General features: G+C 41.2%; 2 protein-coding genes across 2 annotated transcripts; both read right to left on the reverse strand.

Moving 5' to 3' along the window:
- Window positions 1–5,609: 5,609 nt before the first annotated feature.
- LOC137258873 (glutathione peroxidase 2-like) lies at window positions 5,610–8,023 on the reverse strand. Its single transcript, XM_067796568.1, has 2 exons — window positions 7,653–8,023; window positions 5,610–6,783 (listed from the first exon to the last, which is right to left on the reverse strand). The coding sequence occupies exons 1-2, from the start codon at window positions 7,830–7,832 to the stop codon at window positions 6,328–6,330; spliced, it is 636 nt and encodes a 211-aa protein (XP_067652669.1). The 5' UTR covers window positions 7,833–8,023; the 3' UTR covers window positions 5,610–6,327.
- Window positions 8,024–10,216: 2,193 nt separating this feature from the next.
- Window positions 10,217–15,196, reverse strand: LOC137258425 (uncharacterized). Its single transcript, XM_067796103.1, has 4 exons — window positions 15,145–15,196; window positions 14,170–14,307; window positions 11,573–11,667; window positions 10,217–11,127 (listed from the first exon to the last, which is right to left on the reverse strand). The coding sequence occupies exons 1-4, from the start codon at window positions 15,170–15,172 to the stop codon at window positions 11,023–11,025; spliced, it is 366 nt and encodes a 121-aa protein (XP_067652204.1). The 5' UTR covers window positions 15,173–15,196; the 3' UTR covers window positions 10,217–11,022.
- Window positions 15,197–19,387: the final 4,191 nt, after the last annotated feature.

Consider the following 19,387-nt stretch of genomic DNA (forward strand, 5'->3'; position numbering starts at 1 on the left):
GCTTAGAGCTTAGCTGTGATTGGTTGCTATGAACGCCAGGCGAGTTGACCGACAGATCTACCGTTATATCTAGCGAGTGTTCGCCAAGCGGCCAAAGGGGTTACACGCTTCGACGACTCAATAAATAAACAGCTTATTGCTGTTGGATGGGAAGAAACGCGCAATGCATAAAACCTTTGGATGTTTTTTTTCAAATTTTAATAAAAGCTCGTGTCACAATTTTAGTTATTGATTAACGCTCACAGTGGAGCCGTCAACCCGACAACCTCATCGCTGGTGCTATTATATTACAGATAATCATTCAGCCGACGTTCTGTGAATCGTTTTCTACTTACATGATTGAATGGCTGATCGATATTGATCAGAGTCAAATAGCATGTTATTATCAATGTGTGTGATATGTATTTACATTTATAACAAAACGGCCTCAGGGTTATATTACATTCGTAACTTATGTCAAATCGATTTGAATTCCCCCTTAGACAAACAGACAGAAATATGACTAATGTCGAAAACCTGACGGTTGTATGATGTTTAACAATGTAGACTTGATTAAGGTATACGTGAAGTATTTGTGATTGTTTTATGTTTAGAAACTCACAAAGTGGGAAGAATTTCCTAGAATGATAAGTGGAATTTCACCCTTAATTCTTATTACTTAAGCATCTCGGTGATTCTGGGAGTTGATATGTTCCATATTTTCCTAAGACATTCCCGGTGTATTTGCTATATATCGCCCACATTATAGTTATTTTACCGATCATTATAACAACTATTTCATTGGCATTGTTTTCGAGCAGGCAACGAGGAATGTTACGTCATATGAACGCATTGTCGCAAATGATTCAAGATGATGCCATACACTGATTATGACGCCATACACTGTTCGTGACGTCTTAGCAATGTATGTGACGTCTTTCCAAAGTAACTCAGCTTGCTCTATTTCAATTTTGGAAACCTCCCTTCATAAAGAAATTTTCCGAATTACGGCGACACATCGTACGTTTCATCAGCCCCCAACAGTGTGCATCCCCGCATCCCCCTCACCCCATCCCCCTCACCCCACCACCCCACCACCCCACCCTTTCTCCAAAAGCTGTATCAGTTGATGTAACTAGCCATTGCATGGACATTTGAATGTTAGACACGTGGTTCAAAGCATGAGGGTTAGATCTAATAAAATATTCATTAGAAATCCTTTAATTAATTTTGCATCCGCTCTACCGCATGTACCACTGGTGAAGCTCAAAGTTTTTGGAGCCACAGATACATTGACGTCACTACGTCATTTTCCTGACGTAATTAAAAAGAAGCGTAACGATGTGGTTTTCTGTTTATTAGCGAAGTCGTCAAATTGAGGAAAATAAACCCAAATCTACTTTCAAACACAGCCGGTGCACCCGCATATAGAACGCAACGTCACAGATGAAACGTGACGCCATAGCATTGTTCTTCACGTCACGTTGCCATGACAAGTGATATTTTGCTCAAGGGCATCGTATGAAAAATATGAACTCCGATTTGTTCGCGCTCGTAGGTAACAACTGATATTATGGCTAAAATGGATAGAATTATCATTAAAACGCCCGCACGTTATCAGAAATGAGCGGGCCACTATTATAAGGGTAACGCTATTTTTCAGGGCATTATCATTTGCAGGAGCCTTCGGTCTTTTCAACTGCCTTCCTTTGTCGGGCAGTTAATAAAAGACCTCGGGCTTCTGCAAATGATAATGCCCTGAAAAGTAGCATTACCCTTGTAATATTTACACAGCATTTGCATGTGCAGCCTTCTGGAGAAGGCTGAAAAATCTCTTTATAAATCAATTTTGACAAAACACCCTCTGAGTGAGACTTTGGATGTATATGCAAATGAATCAAGCCTACTGCAAGTTCTTTCCCGGGGTACAATGGCGGCTGCGTTTAGACACGTTTTAAATTAACGTGGGTGAGATTCCAGAAACAAGTTTGTAATATTCACATAGATTTTGGCAGATCCAATCCTTTCAGTGTCATTCTCACAGAGCTGCTTGCAGTGCTGATCACCCGATCAAACACCACACGATTGTGTTAAGAAATAGGGACATTGGGGGTGATTTTACAAGTGCTTCGAAACAGTTTAACTTTTCGAATTCTCCTTATTCATGGCCTTAAATTGAACGTCAGCAAACCATTTTTTTTCGTGGTTAGACCAAACAATTTTAACATGTTCAAAATATGTCTACAGTTAGCTTGATCGCCAAAACCCTATAGTCACCGTAGTTGAAAGTGGTTGGCCCTATTAGGCCGTAATACCTAATGTATTGACCGTACAGTCGACGGGATTTCATTTGAGACCGACGAATTGCTCACTATCACATGAAATAGACAGACAAACTCTGATGATTTCACTCCATAATTTTGGACACCCGAAAAAAAAACATTGTTTATTTGCAAATGATCATTATCTAGTTGTCACTTTTGACGATTTTACGAGGAGAACCAAAATTATGAGACAAATCATCAGAGTTGGTCTGCCTGTTTCAGGTGATTTCGCTTCTATTATTAGATTTTGTGTTAGTGAGCAATTCATCGGTCACAAATGAAATCAAACGGACTGACGTACACCGTGGTAACACGACACTACGATCAAACTACGCTGTACAACTTTATTATTATTAACCTCTACGGTTCAGTAGGACGCCGTTCTTGGACGTAAGATGTAACCGCTCCTTCAAGGTTTGTTTATTGCTTTCCACCGCACTCAGCAGTATGGGGACTGTCTGTAGAACATATCAAGTTTGGAGTGAGTGAGTGAGTGAGTTTAGTTTTACGCCGCACTCAGCAATATTACAGCTATATGGCGGCGGTCTGTAAATAATCGAGTCTGGACCAGACAACCCAGTGATCAACAACATGAGCATCGATCTGCACAATTGGGAACCGATGACACGCGTGAACCAAGTCAGCGAGCCTGACCACCCGATCCCGTTAGTCGCCTCTTACGACAAGCTGAGTCGCCTCTTATGGCAAGCATGGGTTGCTGAAGGCCTATTCTACCCCGGGACCTTCACGGGTCATCAAGTTTGGACCAGACATTCTAGTTATAATATCAAGACCATCGATTTATTTTTCGGTTTTCACGGGGGAGCTAATTAGGGGAGTACAGCCGATACCAGCAAGATACAGTGCTGGGAAGCATAATTCATGCCGGGATTAAAGATAATATATATGTTCCTTGCGCCTTTCGTCAGGTGAATTGATACAAACAAGATATATCAATGAATACATATACTAATTTGTACAAGAAGCCAGTGTCGCATGTACATACATTAAATGAATAACAAGCATGCGATGAAAGAGCGAGATGTACAATGGGTATATTGTTATACAAGTGATTAGCAGATGTGCGTAGATATAAACTTTGCTAATTTCTTTAGAGTTGACAGTTCCAAAAGTGTATCTATCGGCAAATTTAAATTTCGGACTCTTTTCAAGAAAGAAAACGTGGCTTTGGCTGCACTATTAACGTGTTCTCAACAGCAGTTATCATCCCTCCATTTATATGAAAATGGATTCCAAAGTATTTGCACCCAACGCACATTTCAATCATTTGGTGCTCAAAGTTAAAAAGCAAGTTTGGAGTTGCATGCTGGGCCCACTCCAAATAACTTTATATAATTGGTTTTATTTACCTTGAGCTCCCATTGTTTACAGTAATTATATTTTGCCAAAATTAAAGAGCATCCACGTTAATCCTGTTTTCTTTGTAATTTGTCAGAGTGAGGAGCGGAGTGTTCATTCAGCCATAACATTTGCGCTGGAAGTACCGCGAGGGCCACGCTCATTGAACCGAGACCAAGAAGCGTCACGATTTTAGTCCTCGAAATATATTTTTGTTGTATATCTAAACAGCAGAAATTTTGCCAGCCAGTTCATTTGAACCATTTACTTTTAATAAATCTTCTGTTTGGTATTACTAATAGACTAATATGGCCGGGTGATGCTGCCTTGGTTGACAAATCCTATCATATCTCATTCACTGGATTGTCTGGTCCAGCTGTATCATTTACTGACCGCAGTAATAAAGGTGGAATATTGCTGAGTGTGGTTTAGAAACAAAAACAAACAGATATACATTTAATATGAGTTCCATGTAGGATGTGAGATCAGTATTAGAGTGAGTGAGTTTAGTTTTACGCACTAGGCACTATTCCAGCTATATGACGGTGATCTGTAAATATCGAGTCTCGAGCAGACAATCCAGTGTTCAACAACATGATGATCGATCTACGCAATTGGGATACGATGTCCACCAAGTCAGCAAAAAAGATCACCCGATCCCGTTAGCCGCCTCTAAAACGATAAGGATGCGTTGTAACCGGGATCTTCACGGGCCATCAGTGTTAGAAGTTCTATCAGTATTGGGTACTGCATGAGTGTTTTTTTATTTTTTTTATTTTATTTTATTTTTTGTGTGTGTCCATGCCACAATAAAATACAACGCGCGCGCACACACACACACACACACACACACACACACACACACACACACACACACACACACACATACACACACACACACATATCGACTTCACACGCATGAATGAAGGCGCCTATATCTGCTTGTAAATAAGATCATTCAGTACTCACCCTCGATATGCACAATACATGTCTGTCAAACGCCTCTCAAAGGTTAATCACCTACTACTGTTGTACGTGCGCCAGCATGTGCCCATACATTTCCCATGCTCGCCATGGTCCCTTAACAGAGACTGGGACAATAAAGTCCTAATATTTAGTCGACTTCCACATCCATATACTTTTTGTCTCGCCATAGCAGGTTTCACTTGATATTTATGACCATATGGCTATACCAGCAGCTGAGTGGGTATACTCAGTGTTAGCCCAACCCTGTTAGAGTCACTCCAGATGTCATTGTAATGCAAGATATCCACTCCACAATGCATTCACTCGTCATGTCGCCATGGCCACCAGGGGTATTCACTTACGTTGGCGTCATGTTTTATGGACGAATGTCAGATTTATACTGACAAGTGGTAAGAATGGAAAGTCTATCTTGAAATTTAATCTGCACATTAAACCTTATTGATTTAATAAAAGAGATTTGTTTATGAAAGGAAAAGAGCTGGCTGCGCAATACGTTTTGTTCAGAAACGTTTCTTATCAATGCTTGGCAGACAAGACGGAGCAGTCACACTTTGTTTAATAGCAGCCTAACGACGATCGAATGATGTCGATTTGTGGCCCCTCTGAGTATATTGATTATACTGATTGTTTGAACGGTGCTCACATTATCGATCATTGGGTTTCCTGGTCCTGGAACAGAGATGATTGCTGTCTAACTGTATATATTTGTTACATACGTTCTTACGTTGATCTTCATATTTGTTGTACGTGATATTTATAAAGGTGTATCGACGGAGTAAGAAACTGGCTCAAAATCGGTTTTAGCAATATTCCCGATACACGGAGGCAGGCACACTACTAAGGGGTTTCATTTATTCATCTTTCGGGGTCGAACCCTGATTTTGGAGTGATGGACAAAAGTTTCATGCTACCGCCCCTCGATGCAAGTGTTTTGAGAAAACAAAACACTAAACGTGTGGATTTAATCAGTAAAGATATAATTTAATTCACTTTCTACAAAACAACATGTTTTTGTGGGGAACTTTTCTTAGTATCTAAAACATGGAACCCATCCATTGTGTATTACATGCATCAGTGGTAACAAAACACTTAGGTCATACTGTATGCATTTGACATGTATTTCACTTTCCCTCGACAGGCACAATTGTCTTTGCTGAAAAACCCAAAGCAAAGAAAAAGTGTATTAGGTTGCATAACAGTATAATTATTGCAAGGTTGAGGTTCGATGCTGACAGTATCTGGTTGTCTGTTCCATCCACCTCTTCGGGAAACCACTCTGCTCCATAATGTCATCCAGTTTCAAGGGAAACGTGTGAATCTAAGGCAATGTTTCTCACAGACATTGCTTATTGTTTGTATACATAACTGTTTATAAAACATAAATACAAAAAAAGAAAGAAAAAAATAAATAAAAAAATAAATAAATAAATAAATTAGTTGTGAGGAAATCAGTCACACTGACAACTATGGACGGATGCGTTTGGACTATTCGTATACTGATTTGACAGGTTCTGCGAGACACTACGATTAGGTTACAATTGTCGTAAACAATTTTCGAGCTGACTTCCGGTAGTCGTCTCCCTACGCTCAAGTTCTCAAACGAGGTTGAGGGGTCTCTTATGTCTCTGAGAAGTTGTCGTTGTGGTCACGGCATGTACTACCACAAGGTCAAGGTCGATCAATGCAAACCGTGTTGTTCTTTGACCGTCCGTGGTATTTTTCTCTGGAAAGTTTCAATATCCTTTTTCAGTAGCTCTATATCAGCCTTGTGGGTATACCGCCTGACCGGCTGGCCGTCATGGTTGATCAAAAACTTTTCGTAGTTCCAACCAATGTCCTGACGTTTCACAGGCGTCCATGGCACGGGTTTCTCACGTGGTATGATGACGTCATCATTATTGTCAGGTCGAGGCAATTTCATCCTCAGATACTCAAACACAGGTGCAGCCTTTATTCCATTAACGTCGCACTTGGCAAAGAGTTTAAAACGAGGCTCAAACCTTCCTCCGGGACGGACATAATGCATGATGGGTAATATTTCATCATTTTCGTAAGGTTCACCGTCGAACTGGTTACATGGGAACGCGAAGATGTTGAGGCCTTTGGAGGAGTATGTTGACAGCAGTTCATTCAACTGTGGATATGAAACACAGACAGTGAATCTTTCAAGGGTAAATACTTTAAGAATACGATTAGATTGTTTTGTCATGGTTTTGAAGCTTTGGGGTCAGGGTTAAAGGACAGTTTAGAGATTCAGTCTACAGGGGTGTTACTGTTCAGGGATCGTCAGTAATACCTATATATAAAGACCAACAATTTGATATTTCGAGTGGGAGGTGTGGGTCAGGCTGAGAGGAAAGCTGGGATTGCGGTTTATGAAAAAGTAATGCTTACATACGTACACACGGAAACACGTAAATTGTCTTCACATTTTGCACCCACCTCCCAAGAGTCGAATAGAGCCGTGCGGGCGGCTACAGTTTGTGACCTCAGATGACTGATAATCCCCAGGACGTGGCCCTTTATTCATGTCAAATGAGATGGGCCGCACTGATATTAGTCTTCTTTTAACAGTATCCCAAACTCAACAATCAGAGAGACCAGTCGTCTCAATCATTCAACATATGTTAATTTTCCAAGGTTGTTTGGTGCTGTGAGATAGCCTAGAAATTTAGGCTTTCGCTCGTTTTCCGCGAAGACGAACACCGAAGACCCACGTTGGATTCCCAACATGGATGCAACCCGGATTCGGTTCTCACAGGGGTGCCCCCCCTCTCCCTCCCCCCCCCCCCCCCCCCCCCACACACACACACACACACACACACGAGATATTGCTGGAATAATGGTAAAAGTGGCGTAAAACCACACTCACTCAATCACTCACTCATAAAGCGGTTTCAAACGTCAATCACTCAATCAGACGTTGACCCTATATTACGACCCCTGCATGCGTTCGGCTGAACCATGTCACGTACAACGGGCCCCGACGTACCACTCACTCACCTGTTTAAGCTCGTTCCTTGTGTTAAAGTCGGCCGTCGCGATGTTGACAACCAGCGTCAGTCGTCCCTCAAATCCTTTAAACTGGTCCACTCGCCCGTCGATGAGAGGCGCCGACAGCTCGTAGAAGGATGATATAGATGAGACAGGACCCAGCTTGACAGCAGGATGGCAACTCATCATGCGACGAGACAGGACTCTACTCCCTCATTCACGTAGAGGGGACACCCGCAATGGGGAACTTCTCAAGGAGGTACAAAATCCACACCAATCAAACAAAAATCCCAAGGTATAAAAACTAATTACGAGTTGATATCCTCTTCTCTTTTAGCAACCCTTCTCTACAACCGGACCCAGCGTCTCTCAAGTGATATCTGTCTTAACGTGAGATTTAGTCAACACCGCGTTGGGTAGTTACTCGTCAAGTAGACCCCCTGAACGATTAATCATTGCCACACAGTGAGGCGATTTGCTACTGGTGAGATTGTACGTGTAAAGTTTTTGTGTCTCAATGGACAACGCGTTGCTTTGTAGGTGAAAGTATTTATCTATTGTGTGCGTCAGTCCTCTGTCACTTAGCTCGGCGGCTTTTGATTGCTATTCAGTAACGACATTCTGTAAATGTCAGCTCCAGGCTTTATCCTGGGATCTCTACGGGGCCGGAATCTATGTCTTGTATCATCACAACTCGAGTTCTAGACAACATTTGTAGGTTTATGTAGAGGTATTGTGTTATCGCTCATAAATAAACAATAGCGGGTATTATGCATACGTCACCACTAAACCCCGAAGCGTAATTGCTGTTGTTCGATCTTTAAGCAGTGAAAGAAAGAAATGCAGTGAAATGTAGAATTGGTCAGATTTGTGGTTGAAGGAATCATGGCAGCAGGTCAGTAGGTCATCAGGTCACTCGGTTACTGTAACAGTACATGCATTTTGCTATGTATACTGAACGGCAACGGAAAACGCATCTCTGACTTTTTGTCAAGTTTTTAAATAGACATAAAAATCAAAGCTTACTCTATGAGATTTCATTTTTTTAACTTGCGTTTCTTTTGCTGTTTAGTATATTTTATGTAAAAATTCCAGAACATTAGCTATGTAACATATGTCATATTTGGGATTGCACTTTTTTAACTTTCTTAGTAAAGTACAAATCGTAGTGCTTTTTTGGTTTCGTCCAATCCGGGATTCGAACCCGCACCCTCAGAGTCAGGCACCTAATCGCCAGCACACAAACTAAGCCGTCTAGCCCGCCCAGTCACCGCGAACAACAGCTTCGTCATCAATCAATAACTACTTCTCCGAGAGCCCTTTTAGAAGTTGAAAACATAAAGGAAAACCAAGTTCTATGGTCAGTCAGCTTCTTGTTGCATTCGTTGCAAAAAAGACTTCTGACAGAACTTGGATTTTCTTAGTCATTAAGTAGACATTCATGTGGGTGAGTATAGTTTTACGCCGCTCTTAACACTATCCTAGCAACAACAGGAGACTTTAGAAATGAGCTTCACATGTCAAACCCATGCGAGGAAACAAACCGAACCCTTTGACGTTGTTAGTAAACACTGTAACCACTGAACTACCATAAAGCCACCTATTGGCACAAAAAATCAGCCAACTATAAAACTCAACAAATACTTTCATTCGGTGTGTATCCTCTATTGGGGTACTTATTGTTTTTACATAACTGGATGTGTATTTTCCAGTATTAAAGGTGTGACCCGAAACAATACTAACATCAGCTACGAGGTACGTGTTGAACTGTAACAAAAGATTATTAAATCATTTAGAAATAGACAGGAACTCTCGCTCGCGGTTTCTTTTGCGAAATAGACATTTTCAGTGAAACCAAAAGACCTATTACTTAAAATTATTTGACCACATCGTACTTTAAAAGCGAAAATGAGTAGCTTAGCAGGGGTGGATATAGCCTGTTGAGAAGGGGGTAGAGGGTTGGAGCACACTTCATTTTCACGAGAGTTTCAGTAGTCTCTTAATAAACTATCAGGACAAAAAGGAAGTCAACTACACAGCAGGTAGTTTTGCGTAGGATCAAATTCAAAATTAATACAGTTACATGGGGATTTATCTCGCTGTTGAATATGTTGATTATATGACAGTTCCAGATATATTGTGCACCACATACACGAGCTTTGATGGTAAGTGAGTGAGTTTGATGCCATGCAGCATTTAGAAATACTCCATCAGTATCACGGCGGGGGACACCAGAAATGGGTTCACACATTGTACACGGTCGGAATCGAGCACGGATCTTCGGCGTCACGAGCGAACGCCTTTACCACTAGGCTTCTAACCGCCCGTAGACAGTTTGTGTAAGTTTCTGGTTTCTTGAGGTTTGTGTGTGCAAATGATGACAACTTTTACATACGGATATAATAATAAACTGAAGCATTTGTACTTGTTTATCGTTACTGATACTCCGAAATACCCTGACCTTCTTGGTGGTACATTATCTTTATTTCAGTCCATTCTTTGTTCACTACTTCATGTAAAATAGCAGGATGCATGCACTGACATGTTTTGTTGAAATGAGGAAAAGACAAGACTTGATTGCATATTTTATTTTTATAGGTTTTGTTCTCACTTTGACAAGTTGGCGCAACATGCCAATGATGTAACAAAATACAAAGCAACGACATGATGTTTTATTGAATTGGGCCCTTAAATGTATGCAAACTGACTCACTTTATTAGTGTATGTAGATTAACCGCAGAAATAACCCAAATTTCTTCCAGAAGCTGATTGAGTTTGAAAGTTTTGTTTGTTGTTCAAAGTCTTACTCGGTAATATCCCATTTATATGACGGCGGTTTGTAGAAAATCGAGTCAATCCAGTGATCAAAATCATGAGCACTGACGTATCCGCTTAAAACTCGATTATTTACGGACCAAACAGCTGAAATATTGCCTATGTTTTACAATTTCACCACCATCATGAATAATTTTATTCTGTTTAAAGGGCCTATCAATTTAACACCATGTGAATTAGTAGCATTGTCACTAGTATAATTCTCAATGTCCATGGACAAATCAACTTGTGTGGCATGACAGCGCAATGCTTCAGTAAGTTTCTAAGATCAGCGATTGGCAGAAATCAAAGGAGCAGTCATCTTCATAGTGTTTATTGTTAAACTGACTGCATGTATATAATGTTGCTTAGATTTCCACTGTGGCGTATGGTAGCACGATAGACCTACACGTAAAGAGACGATTCTCTTTCCTACGAACGCGTATTGTCAACTGAAACTACATTGCGCATGTCAGTACACACCGGAAGTTCCTATTGTCCGTACTTTGGCAGATACTGGTTGTAGGAAGAGTCAGTAAGCAGACTGACGTATTCAATACTGTAGTCAAGGGTGCCATCGCACGTTCCGTCGTCGGAGTTGATGAGACCGACAGTAATGATCTCCGAGGTGTCCGCTTCTGTGCATATCATGGGACCCGCCCACATCAAACTGCAAGTATTTACATGTATATATAAAATGAGTGCACTATACGTGATATATAAGACGAGTTGCTCCGACCAGAAGTTCGGTAACACACTTTGATTATATTCAAATCAAACTGGTTATACACATTCGGATGTGGTGGTTGTTATAAAATACTTGGCAATGTTAAAAGTCAGTTGGTTAAAACACCACTTTGTCATATCAACGACCTACAATATATCTCCTCAGACAATTACTCTGAACATCAATGTCCGAGAACGCCTCAGAGCATTTCTCTCTCTCTCTCTCTCTCTCTCTCTCTCTCTCCTCTCTCTCTCTCTCTCTCTCTCTCTCTCTCTCTCTCTCTCTCTCTCTCTCTCTCTCTCTCTCTCTCTCTCTCTCTCATATTTTAGTTTTAATAAAGACATTATCTTGGAGGAAACAGACGGTTTCCATGGATCTCAGAACTCACGTCACACGTGTCAATTGATCCCGTTGTACAGAGTTGATCTCCAGTGCAGGATGTGTCTCTAGTTACTGACCCTTCTTGAACATACAGATTCGGTGCTGAAATACAAACAGGAGTAAAAAACTTTACCTTTCCTGACTTTCATGACACCAGAACCAGTCAATCTTGTCTGTTTTTCAGTGTAAATCCCTCTCAAAGGCACAATGTCATGCTTTCTCGACAATATTCTGTTCTCTATACTAGAGCATATGCAATCACGTTAGGTTCCAAAAGAGCGTTATAGGATATTCGCAAAAAGCTTTCCAAGGGACACAACCGTATGGGGTTTGTTTGAACTGGTCAAGCGAGTTCGGTCGGTAGAGGGCGCGAAGAGTCGATTTAATGCAGCGCTGCAATAATTCTTTCTAACTTTTTATTTTCTCATTGTAATCTTAATATGTATTGTTTTTCGGAATAAACTATGTGGTAGATTCGTTGTGGTTGACAGTTAGTATTAAGGAGAAAAATGCAATATTGATTTTTAGATACGTGTGGCGTGATAGTGTTCCTTTAAACATTCGGCTTGGAACAACAAAAACAGAAAGTTGTATCCTTATTGACATTCCAGATATGAGATATCTTGTTCATATACTTATTCGAAAACCAAAACGTTCATCTCCTCGAATGTCTTCAATGCCTTCAGAGCCAATTTAACGTGTTTCTGATACATAAACTGACGATTAAAAGAAAGTTGTCACCGAAAATTTTTGAATATCCCCAAAATAAAATTGAAAGACATGTTAATGGCTTATGGAAACACTGCATGCGAACACAACCTGCTTATTTCCAAAGAATCCAGGACGTGCACCCGTCAGTGCACGTGCTGCGATGTTAAAACTAAAACTACGTTTTCCCGTTTTTCAAGGAATCTCTATGTAAATATCACTATAAATGTCATTCGAAATGGTTAAACGCTGTCACATCAATAAAGTGACGCCACGTTTACTGGCGTTTACTGAACATAAGAGAGAGATCCATTGGAGTAGCCATGGTGGTGACGCCAAAGACCCATATTGCACGAATCTTGAGTTGCTCTCGTCAGACTGTAACCAAGTTGTTCCAGCGCTACCATCAGACTACCATCACGCAAGACAGATATCTTCGCACGTTACACCTCCGCAATCGGTTCCTGACATTGACGGAATCGGAGGCAACAGCACTGGGTTTCCGCATCAGGGCCTACCGACCCTTCCGCGGGATGGATGGCGCTGACTGCTCAACATCGCCTCACCAGACTACAGCGGGTCCGACGTCTACTACACTGGCAACGACGAGATTGGCAACGTATTCTCTTCACCGATGAGAGCAGATTTAATCTGTTCCATGCTGGCGGAAGAATCCGGGTTTATCACCGTACAAACGAAAAATTGGCTCCAAATTGTGTCCATGATGTTCATCGAAGAGGAGGAGGCGCTAACATGATCTGGGGTGGGATTTGTAACTACCAGAAAACACAGTCCTGAGACCCGTAGCTGCACCATTTTTGCGTCAAGAACAAAGTGGAACCCTTCTTCAAGAAGACAATTAATGCACGACCCAACACGGCAAGGATCACTCGGCAATTCATAGAGAACGACAACGTCAACGTCAACGTCAACGTCAGCGTTTTGCCATGGCCATCACGTTCACCCGACTTGTCTCTCATAGAACACGTGGTACTATCTTTGTAGAGAGCTTACAAGACGACGTCCCAACCAGTCAGCTAATCTTCGGGAGCTGGAGAATGCCACATGCGATACGTGGCAACGCAAACCAACTAACGTCATCAAACGTTTGACGCCATCTATGCGAAGACGTTGCCAAAAAAGCATTCTTGCCAGAGGAGGTCACACGAGGTACTGATGACGCCTGTCGAGCCCCAGTCATTGCCAACATACTGGACAGTGTTGATTTAACAGGTTTTGTGAAAGTGACTTTTTGTACCCTCAGTGTTTAACAGTAACTGTAAATAATGATTTTTTAAATGCATCACCTCCAAATTGTGCAAGAGTGATAACACATTGATGAAATATAAATATTTGTCAACATAACCATGAGTGTTTGTTTACAATTTTCAGTTCACCAAAGCTACTGACAACATTTTTCGGTAGTCAGTTTAGTATAAACAAAAGTATAGGAACATCCTAAAATTTGATAGTCATATATAAATTTAAATGTGATGAGGTCATTTACACTCTAAGTTAAATGCAACGTTTTGTGGGCTTAACAGGCACTTAAACGACGTGCTGGAACATGCAGTGAAGGAACTTATTCAATATTTGTTGAGCTTTAGTGTTTGATTCAGACATGTTTGATTCAAATGCCCAAACAGAACATCCAAGTGCAACGTGGGAGAAAGTTTGTGCAGATTGTGACATTTGAATCAAACTTCGTATGTTTCAGCACCCTTGGCTTTCAATGTTCTTGACACTGTTATGTTTCATTTTACTCAAACGCAACAAATATATCTGACTATCAAAGTTTAGGGTGCTCCCACACCTTTTGTTTGTAGTGTACACATTTCCCTGTTGATGCAATGTTTTCTCACAATAACGATGATACAATGTAAACAATACACTTGCCTCCTCCCGCTCCAACCCCTGAGCTCACTGCCTTGCATGTGCTCCAGTCAATGTTCATGTCGGTAGAGGGGATGCAGGCTGGCAGACTACAGTCCGCTCCGAAGGTAACGGCAGTGGAAAGTGTCAACAGGTACAGTTCTGTAACGACGACAATCCGAAAAATAACTCTACTAGTAAAACTGTCATGCCTACTTTCATTCTGGTACCAGCTGCCTCGCATAGACCCATAGTGGATGCACGTGCCTAGCGCTCTCCTGGCCAACTTCTTTTAATGTAAATACATGTATCTAACAAGCAAATGTATAGACGTCGTAGTTGTGTGGTAGGGTGCTAATGTTAGAAGTCTGCAGTCATAGTAAACATCAGACAAACATTAGCATTGGCTCATTTTCGTGAGTCCTTTGTGAGTGATGTAACCATTAGACAGATGGCGTCAGTCACGTACCTCCGCCCTTTGTGAGTGCTTCAAACATCAGGCAGATGGTAGGAGTCACTTACCTTCGTCTTTTGTGAACGTTGTAAAAATCAGACGGATGGTAGGAGTCACATACCTTCATCTTTTGTGAGTGTTGTAAAGATCAGACAGATGGTAGGAGTCACATACCTTCGTCCTTTGTGAGTGATGTAAAGATCAGACAGATGGTAGGAGTCACATACCTTCGTCCTTTGTGAGTGATGTAAAGATCAGACAGATGGAAGGGGTCACTGACCTTTGTCCTTTGTGAGTGATGTAAAGATCAGACAGATGGTAGGAGTCACATACCTTCGTCCTTTGTGAGTGATGTAAAGATCAGACAGATGGAAGGGGTCACTGACCTTTGTCCTTTGTGAGTGATGTAAAGATCAGACAGATGGTAGGAGTCACATACCTTCGTCCTTTGTGAGTGATGTAAAGATCAGACAGATGGAAGGAGTCACATACCTTTGTCCTTTGTGAGTGTTGTAAAGATCAGACAGATGGTAAGAGTCACTGACCTTCGTCTTTTGTGAGTGTTGAGAACATCAGGCAGATGGGAGAAGTAACGTACCTTCGGTCTTTGTAAACATCCGATGGACACTAGCAGTCACTTACCTCCGTCCACTGTGAGTGATGTAAACATCCGATCGACACTAGCAGTCACTTACCTCCGGAACCGGAGGCGGTCAGAGTGGTATAGCGAGGTATTGTGATCTGCTGTTGACTGCTGTCTTCCCCATCAACAAATGTGTTGTATTCTCCAATGACAGCGTACATGGCTTGAAGTTGTAATGTCCTGTTGAGTTTCAAATTTCAATTTACAATTAGAATGAACCCTTTCTTGCTCCAAAGAAATAATCCCATTCAAACTTTAACATTTAATCCACACATTTTATAACCATCTTACATAATTAAGCCCCATTAATTAAGAACTCATGTAAGCAAATATGCTCATATGTAAATCGGTAGACAGAACTGGGGGAATTTGTTTGGCGTTCGGACGTCCACTGTTTATGAATACATTTATGACGTTTGTGAGACCATATGTGATGTTTTGCTTCCGCAATATGTAACTCTTCCCCTAAAAAAAGATGACATGACACAGTATACTCACAGTGCACATTTGCCCACATGTAAAAATGCGTTTGCACCTTGTCCTGCCCACAAGTAAATTTGCAACGTGTATATTTTCATACGTAAGTAAATGCGTTCACATGACACATTTACACTCGTATGTAAAGTTTGCTCATATAGGCATTTATACATAAGTGTGCAAAAAGGTGCATGTGAACAATTCTTAATCGACACTTACAGTATCTAATCATCTTGATATCCAACACGTTGCCTATTGTACGTTTACGTATGATCGGTGTAAGTTTGCACTTACGGGTTGAGCCAAGTCTCAGCACATTGTTTCGAGGTGGCAATGGTAGTTTCATCAACTAGAATACCCGAGCAACTCGGGACAGGGAAATTATCAGGCTTGAAATGCACAAATCCTGGAGTAGTACAGGACGTGACATCAGAACCACCAACCATTCGCTTTACGGTTGTCGTCAAGGAAGAGTACCGACATTCTGGAAAACAGCGTGGATCATAATAAGTTTGTAGTTTAGGGGAAAAACGTCAACTTTCCTCAGTGATATATGAGAAATTGCGTAAAAGATGGCGTCAGACTTAACCTTTGTAGCCAGTTATGAGATGGGATCGTCGACTTTCCTCAATGATATATGAGAAATTGCGTAAAAGATGGCGTGAGACCTAACCTTTGTAGCCAGTTATGAGATGGGATGAAACAATCCAAATATGAACACTGATTACAACACTAAATGTACTAGAACATCACGATTTGTATCAAATAAAGGAACTGATTTGCATTTAGGTTTCATGACATGTTTAGACGAATTTCAAGAGATGCCGATTTCAGTTTAAGTATTATCATTTGTACTGCTAAACTGAATCTGAGAATAAGCAGGCCTACCCTACAAACGGTGAGCAAATCATCAAAACTGAATTCAAATACACCAAATCAGAACAGAAATCACCAAACTAGAAAAATAAACTTCAAACTGCAACAATACCCTCTAAAATCGAAACAAACGCCCTGTAACGGATAACTAATCGTTTGAAATGGCAACAAAATTCGCGTATCAGCTATAACAGCCCCCGAGAACGGTCGCCGAGCTCACAAACCGGCTGTCATAGCGTTAAGAAACGGCAACCATCGTACCCAGAAACGGAAGATGGCGCCGAAGGAAGACGAACCGACTCTGGTCAAAAAGGTTTTTCGTTTATTGATAAGCGTTGTAACGAATAATACAGAGCCTAAGTTTACTTAGACTATGCCGATTTTGACGATTTGGTGACCATGAAAACTAGCATGCGATGTATCGGATGAATGCGATGACGAATCATGAAAAATGGCCTGGACGAATCTTCGAACCTTATCAACGCTGCTATCCTGCTAACACACCCAAGGGCAGTAAATCTTCAAAGGAAATTCGGGTGTCACAGATGTCTTAGTCATCAGACCCGTGAAGGTCCCGGGGTAGAATAGGCCTTCAGCAACCCATGCTTGCCATAAAAGGCGACTCAGCTTGTCGTAAGAGGCGACTAACGGGATCGGGTGGTCAGGCTCGCTGACTTGGTTGACACATGTCATCGGTTCCCAATTGCGCAGATCGATGCTCATGTTGTTGATCACTGGATTGTCTGGTCCAGACTCGATTATTTACAGACCGCCGCCATATAGCTGTAATATTGCTGAGTGCGGCGTAAAATTAAACTCACTCACTCTTAGTCATCACGCGCCCACTTCCGGTATAACAGAGACATATATGCCGAAGTATGTTCAAACAAATTCCACGTTTCAAATTAGGATATACAGGCGGTATAGTATGTCATATAATTTATTAGCAACGCTCACATCCTCAGTATGTTTCACCACCAACATAATTCCTTAGGTAGCAATAGCGTGATGTGATGAGGAAAGTAATGTCCCTCGACCCTGAAAGTTGTTCGATAAGGACCCGTTAAGATCCAGGTTAGAATTTAGAATTCAGTAATCCCGATTAATTAGGTCGTCCGTATTTTTTCTGTGTTTCCAATCTCCCGACCAACCAAAAGTTTCCTTTCGACGAAACATTTTTTTTTATTTTACAAAATGTCTTCGACAGCTATATTTCAGCCCGATCAAACGAAAAATGTGTCTAAAATGTCACCAATAAAAATTACATTATTTTGAAAAAACTCTTAAGCATGTAAATGGGAATCTTTGTTAATGTATCATCCCTCAATTCACTAATCCGCTAGGAGCGCTCAACCGGACGGCCCAACGTTAGAAACCATCAAACGGTGGAAGTAAGGAGTATGAGTTAGTAAACACTTAGAGACAGTTGACCACTATAACCTTACCGATCACCGTTAATGTTCAGACTGGTGCATATTTACAATTACATCTTTTCTCTTGACCCATGATATTTCAAGTGTTATGATCTGAAACATTTATTTCACGATTCCATGAAACAACGGGTATAACCATGACTGCTTGTATTGCAAGAATGAATCGCGAAACGGCTATTCGAAGACAGGCGGTAGAATCAGCTGATCGTTTCAAGGTCATGTTTTGTTGATGTTTTGCAATCGGTAATTTAAGCCTGTGACTAGATGTATGAATATCACACTTTTCAGCCTGTAGTGTATTTTCATTGCAGATGTACTCAAATCATTATCGTATGACGCCGATTAAGGTGTATTCATGCATTTCAGTACCCCCGGGAGCAGATGCCGTGAGCAAAACGTGAAAGTGTTCTTATGCAACTTGAAAAGTTCATCGCGATGACAATACATTACATATACATGATTTGTTAAAAAATATAAATAGAGCATACACATATCTACATGGAATGATTGTGGGGTCAAATTCAAATTTATGTCATGTGATATAGGATATTTATGTAGCGCAAGCATCCACGCACTAGTGCATGCTCAAGGCGCCGGTATTTTTCCCTGATCACTGGATGTCAATTTCAACAGCACATCGTATTTCAATCTCAACTCTCTAGGGAGTATACAACCCTTGCTACCACTTGGCGCACCAAGTTTATAGAGGTTCTCTCATCCTAACAAGGTACCCATTAACAGCTGGGTGGACTGGGACACATAGTCACAGTACTTTGTCCAAGTTCACTGCACGTTGCTGTACCCGCAACTAGGTGTTTGTACGTATTCATGTGGCCACCATCTGGTTATATACCAACGGATTCGTGGGCTCTTTTAAGTGCACATGCTTGTGTACTGTACACTAGGGGTTGTGACAACACAGAAAGAGTGTGCACACAAAGTTCACTCCATGATTTTTACACCCGGTCACAGGTGGACTCGATCCTCACTGGATCACTGGCGCCTGGCGCCTTAGCCAGCTCGCCCACCAAGGCTTTCCAGATGATACAGATTTTCCTTCCTAAGTGCCATAAATTAACATTAACTTACGATTATCGTAGCGCTCAGAGAGGTTCGAAAATCGAGGCCGGACCAAGGTCCATTCATTGGAGGTGTATCTCCGATTCTTTTAAAATTAATGTCGATGGTAGTGTGAGAACTATTTGTTACATCTGACTGCGACAATGATTGAAAATAACATAAGGGCCGATGTACTGTATATACAAAGTGAGTTCTTAGGATTCTATAGATGGAATGTGTCTCGTGTTCTGAAGTGGGAAATGAAGTAACAATGTACCATTTTTTCACAGTGTTTTCCTC

The sequence above is a fragment of the Haliotis asinina genome, chromosome 12, assembly GCF_037392515.1.
Source record: "Haliotis asinina isolate JCU_RB_2024 chromosome 12, JCU_Hal_asi_v2, whole genome shotgun sequence".
In the NCBI taxonomy this organism is placed as follows: domain Eukaryota; kingdom Metazoa; phylum Mollusca; class Gastropoda; order Lepetellida; family Haliotidae; genus Haliotis; species Haliotis asinina.

Excerpts from the sequence above, each read along its gene's own strand:
- LOC137258873 (XM_067796568.1), bottom strand. The coding sequence starts at position 7,832 with ATGATGAGTTGCCATCCTGCTGTCAAGCTGGGTCCTGTCTCATCTATA. Across the intron at positions 6,784-7,652 it reads CAAGGAACGAGCTTAAACAG|TTGAATGAACTGCTGTCAAC; the intron begins GTGAGTGAGTGG and ends TCATATCCACAG.
- LOC137258425 (XM_067796103.1), bottom strand. The coding sequence starts at position 15,172 with ATGTTCTCAACACTCACAAAAGACGAAG. Across the intron at positions 14,308-15,144 it reads AACACTCACAAAAGACGAAG|AACTGTACCTGTTGACACTT; the intron begins GTCAGTGACTCT and ends TCGTCGTTACAG. Across the intron at positions 11,128-11,572 it reads GATCAATTGACACGTGTGAC|TTTGATGTGGGCGGGTCCCA; the intron begins GTGAGTTCTGAG and ends AAATACTTGCAG.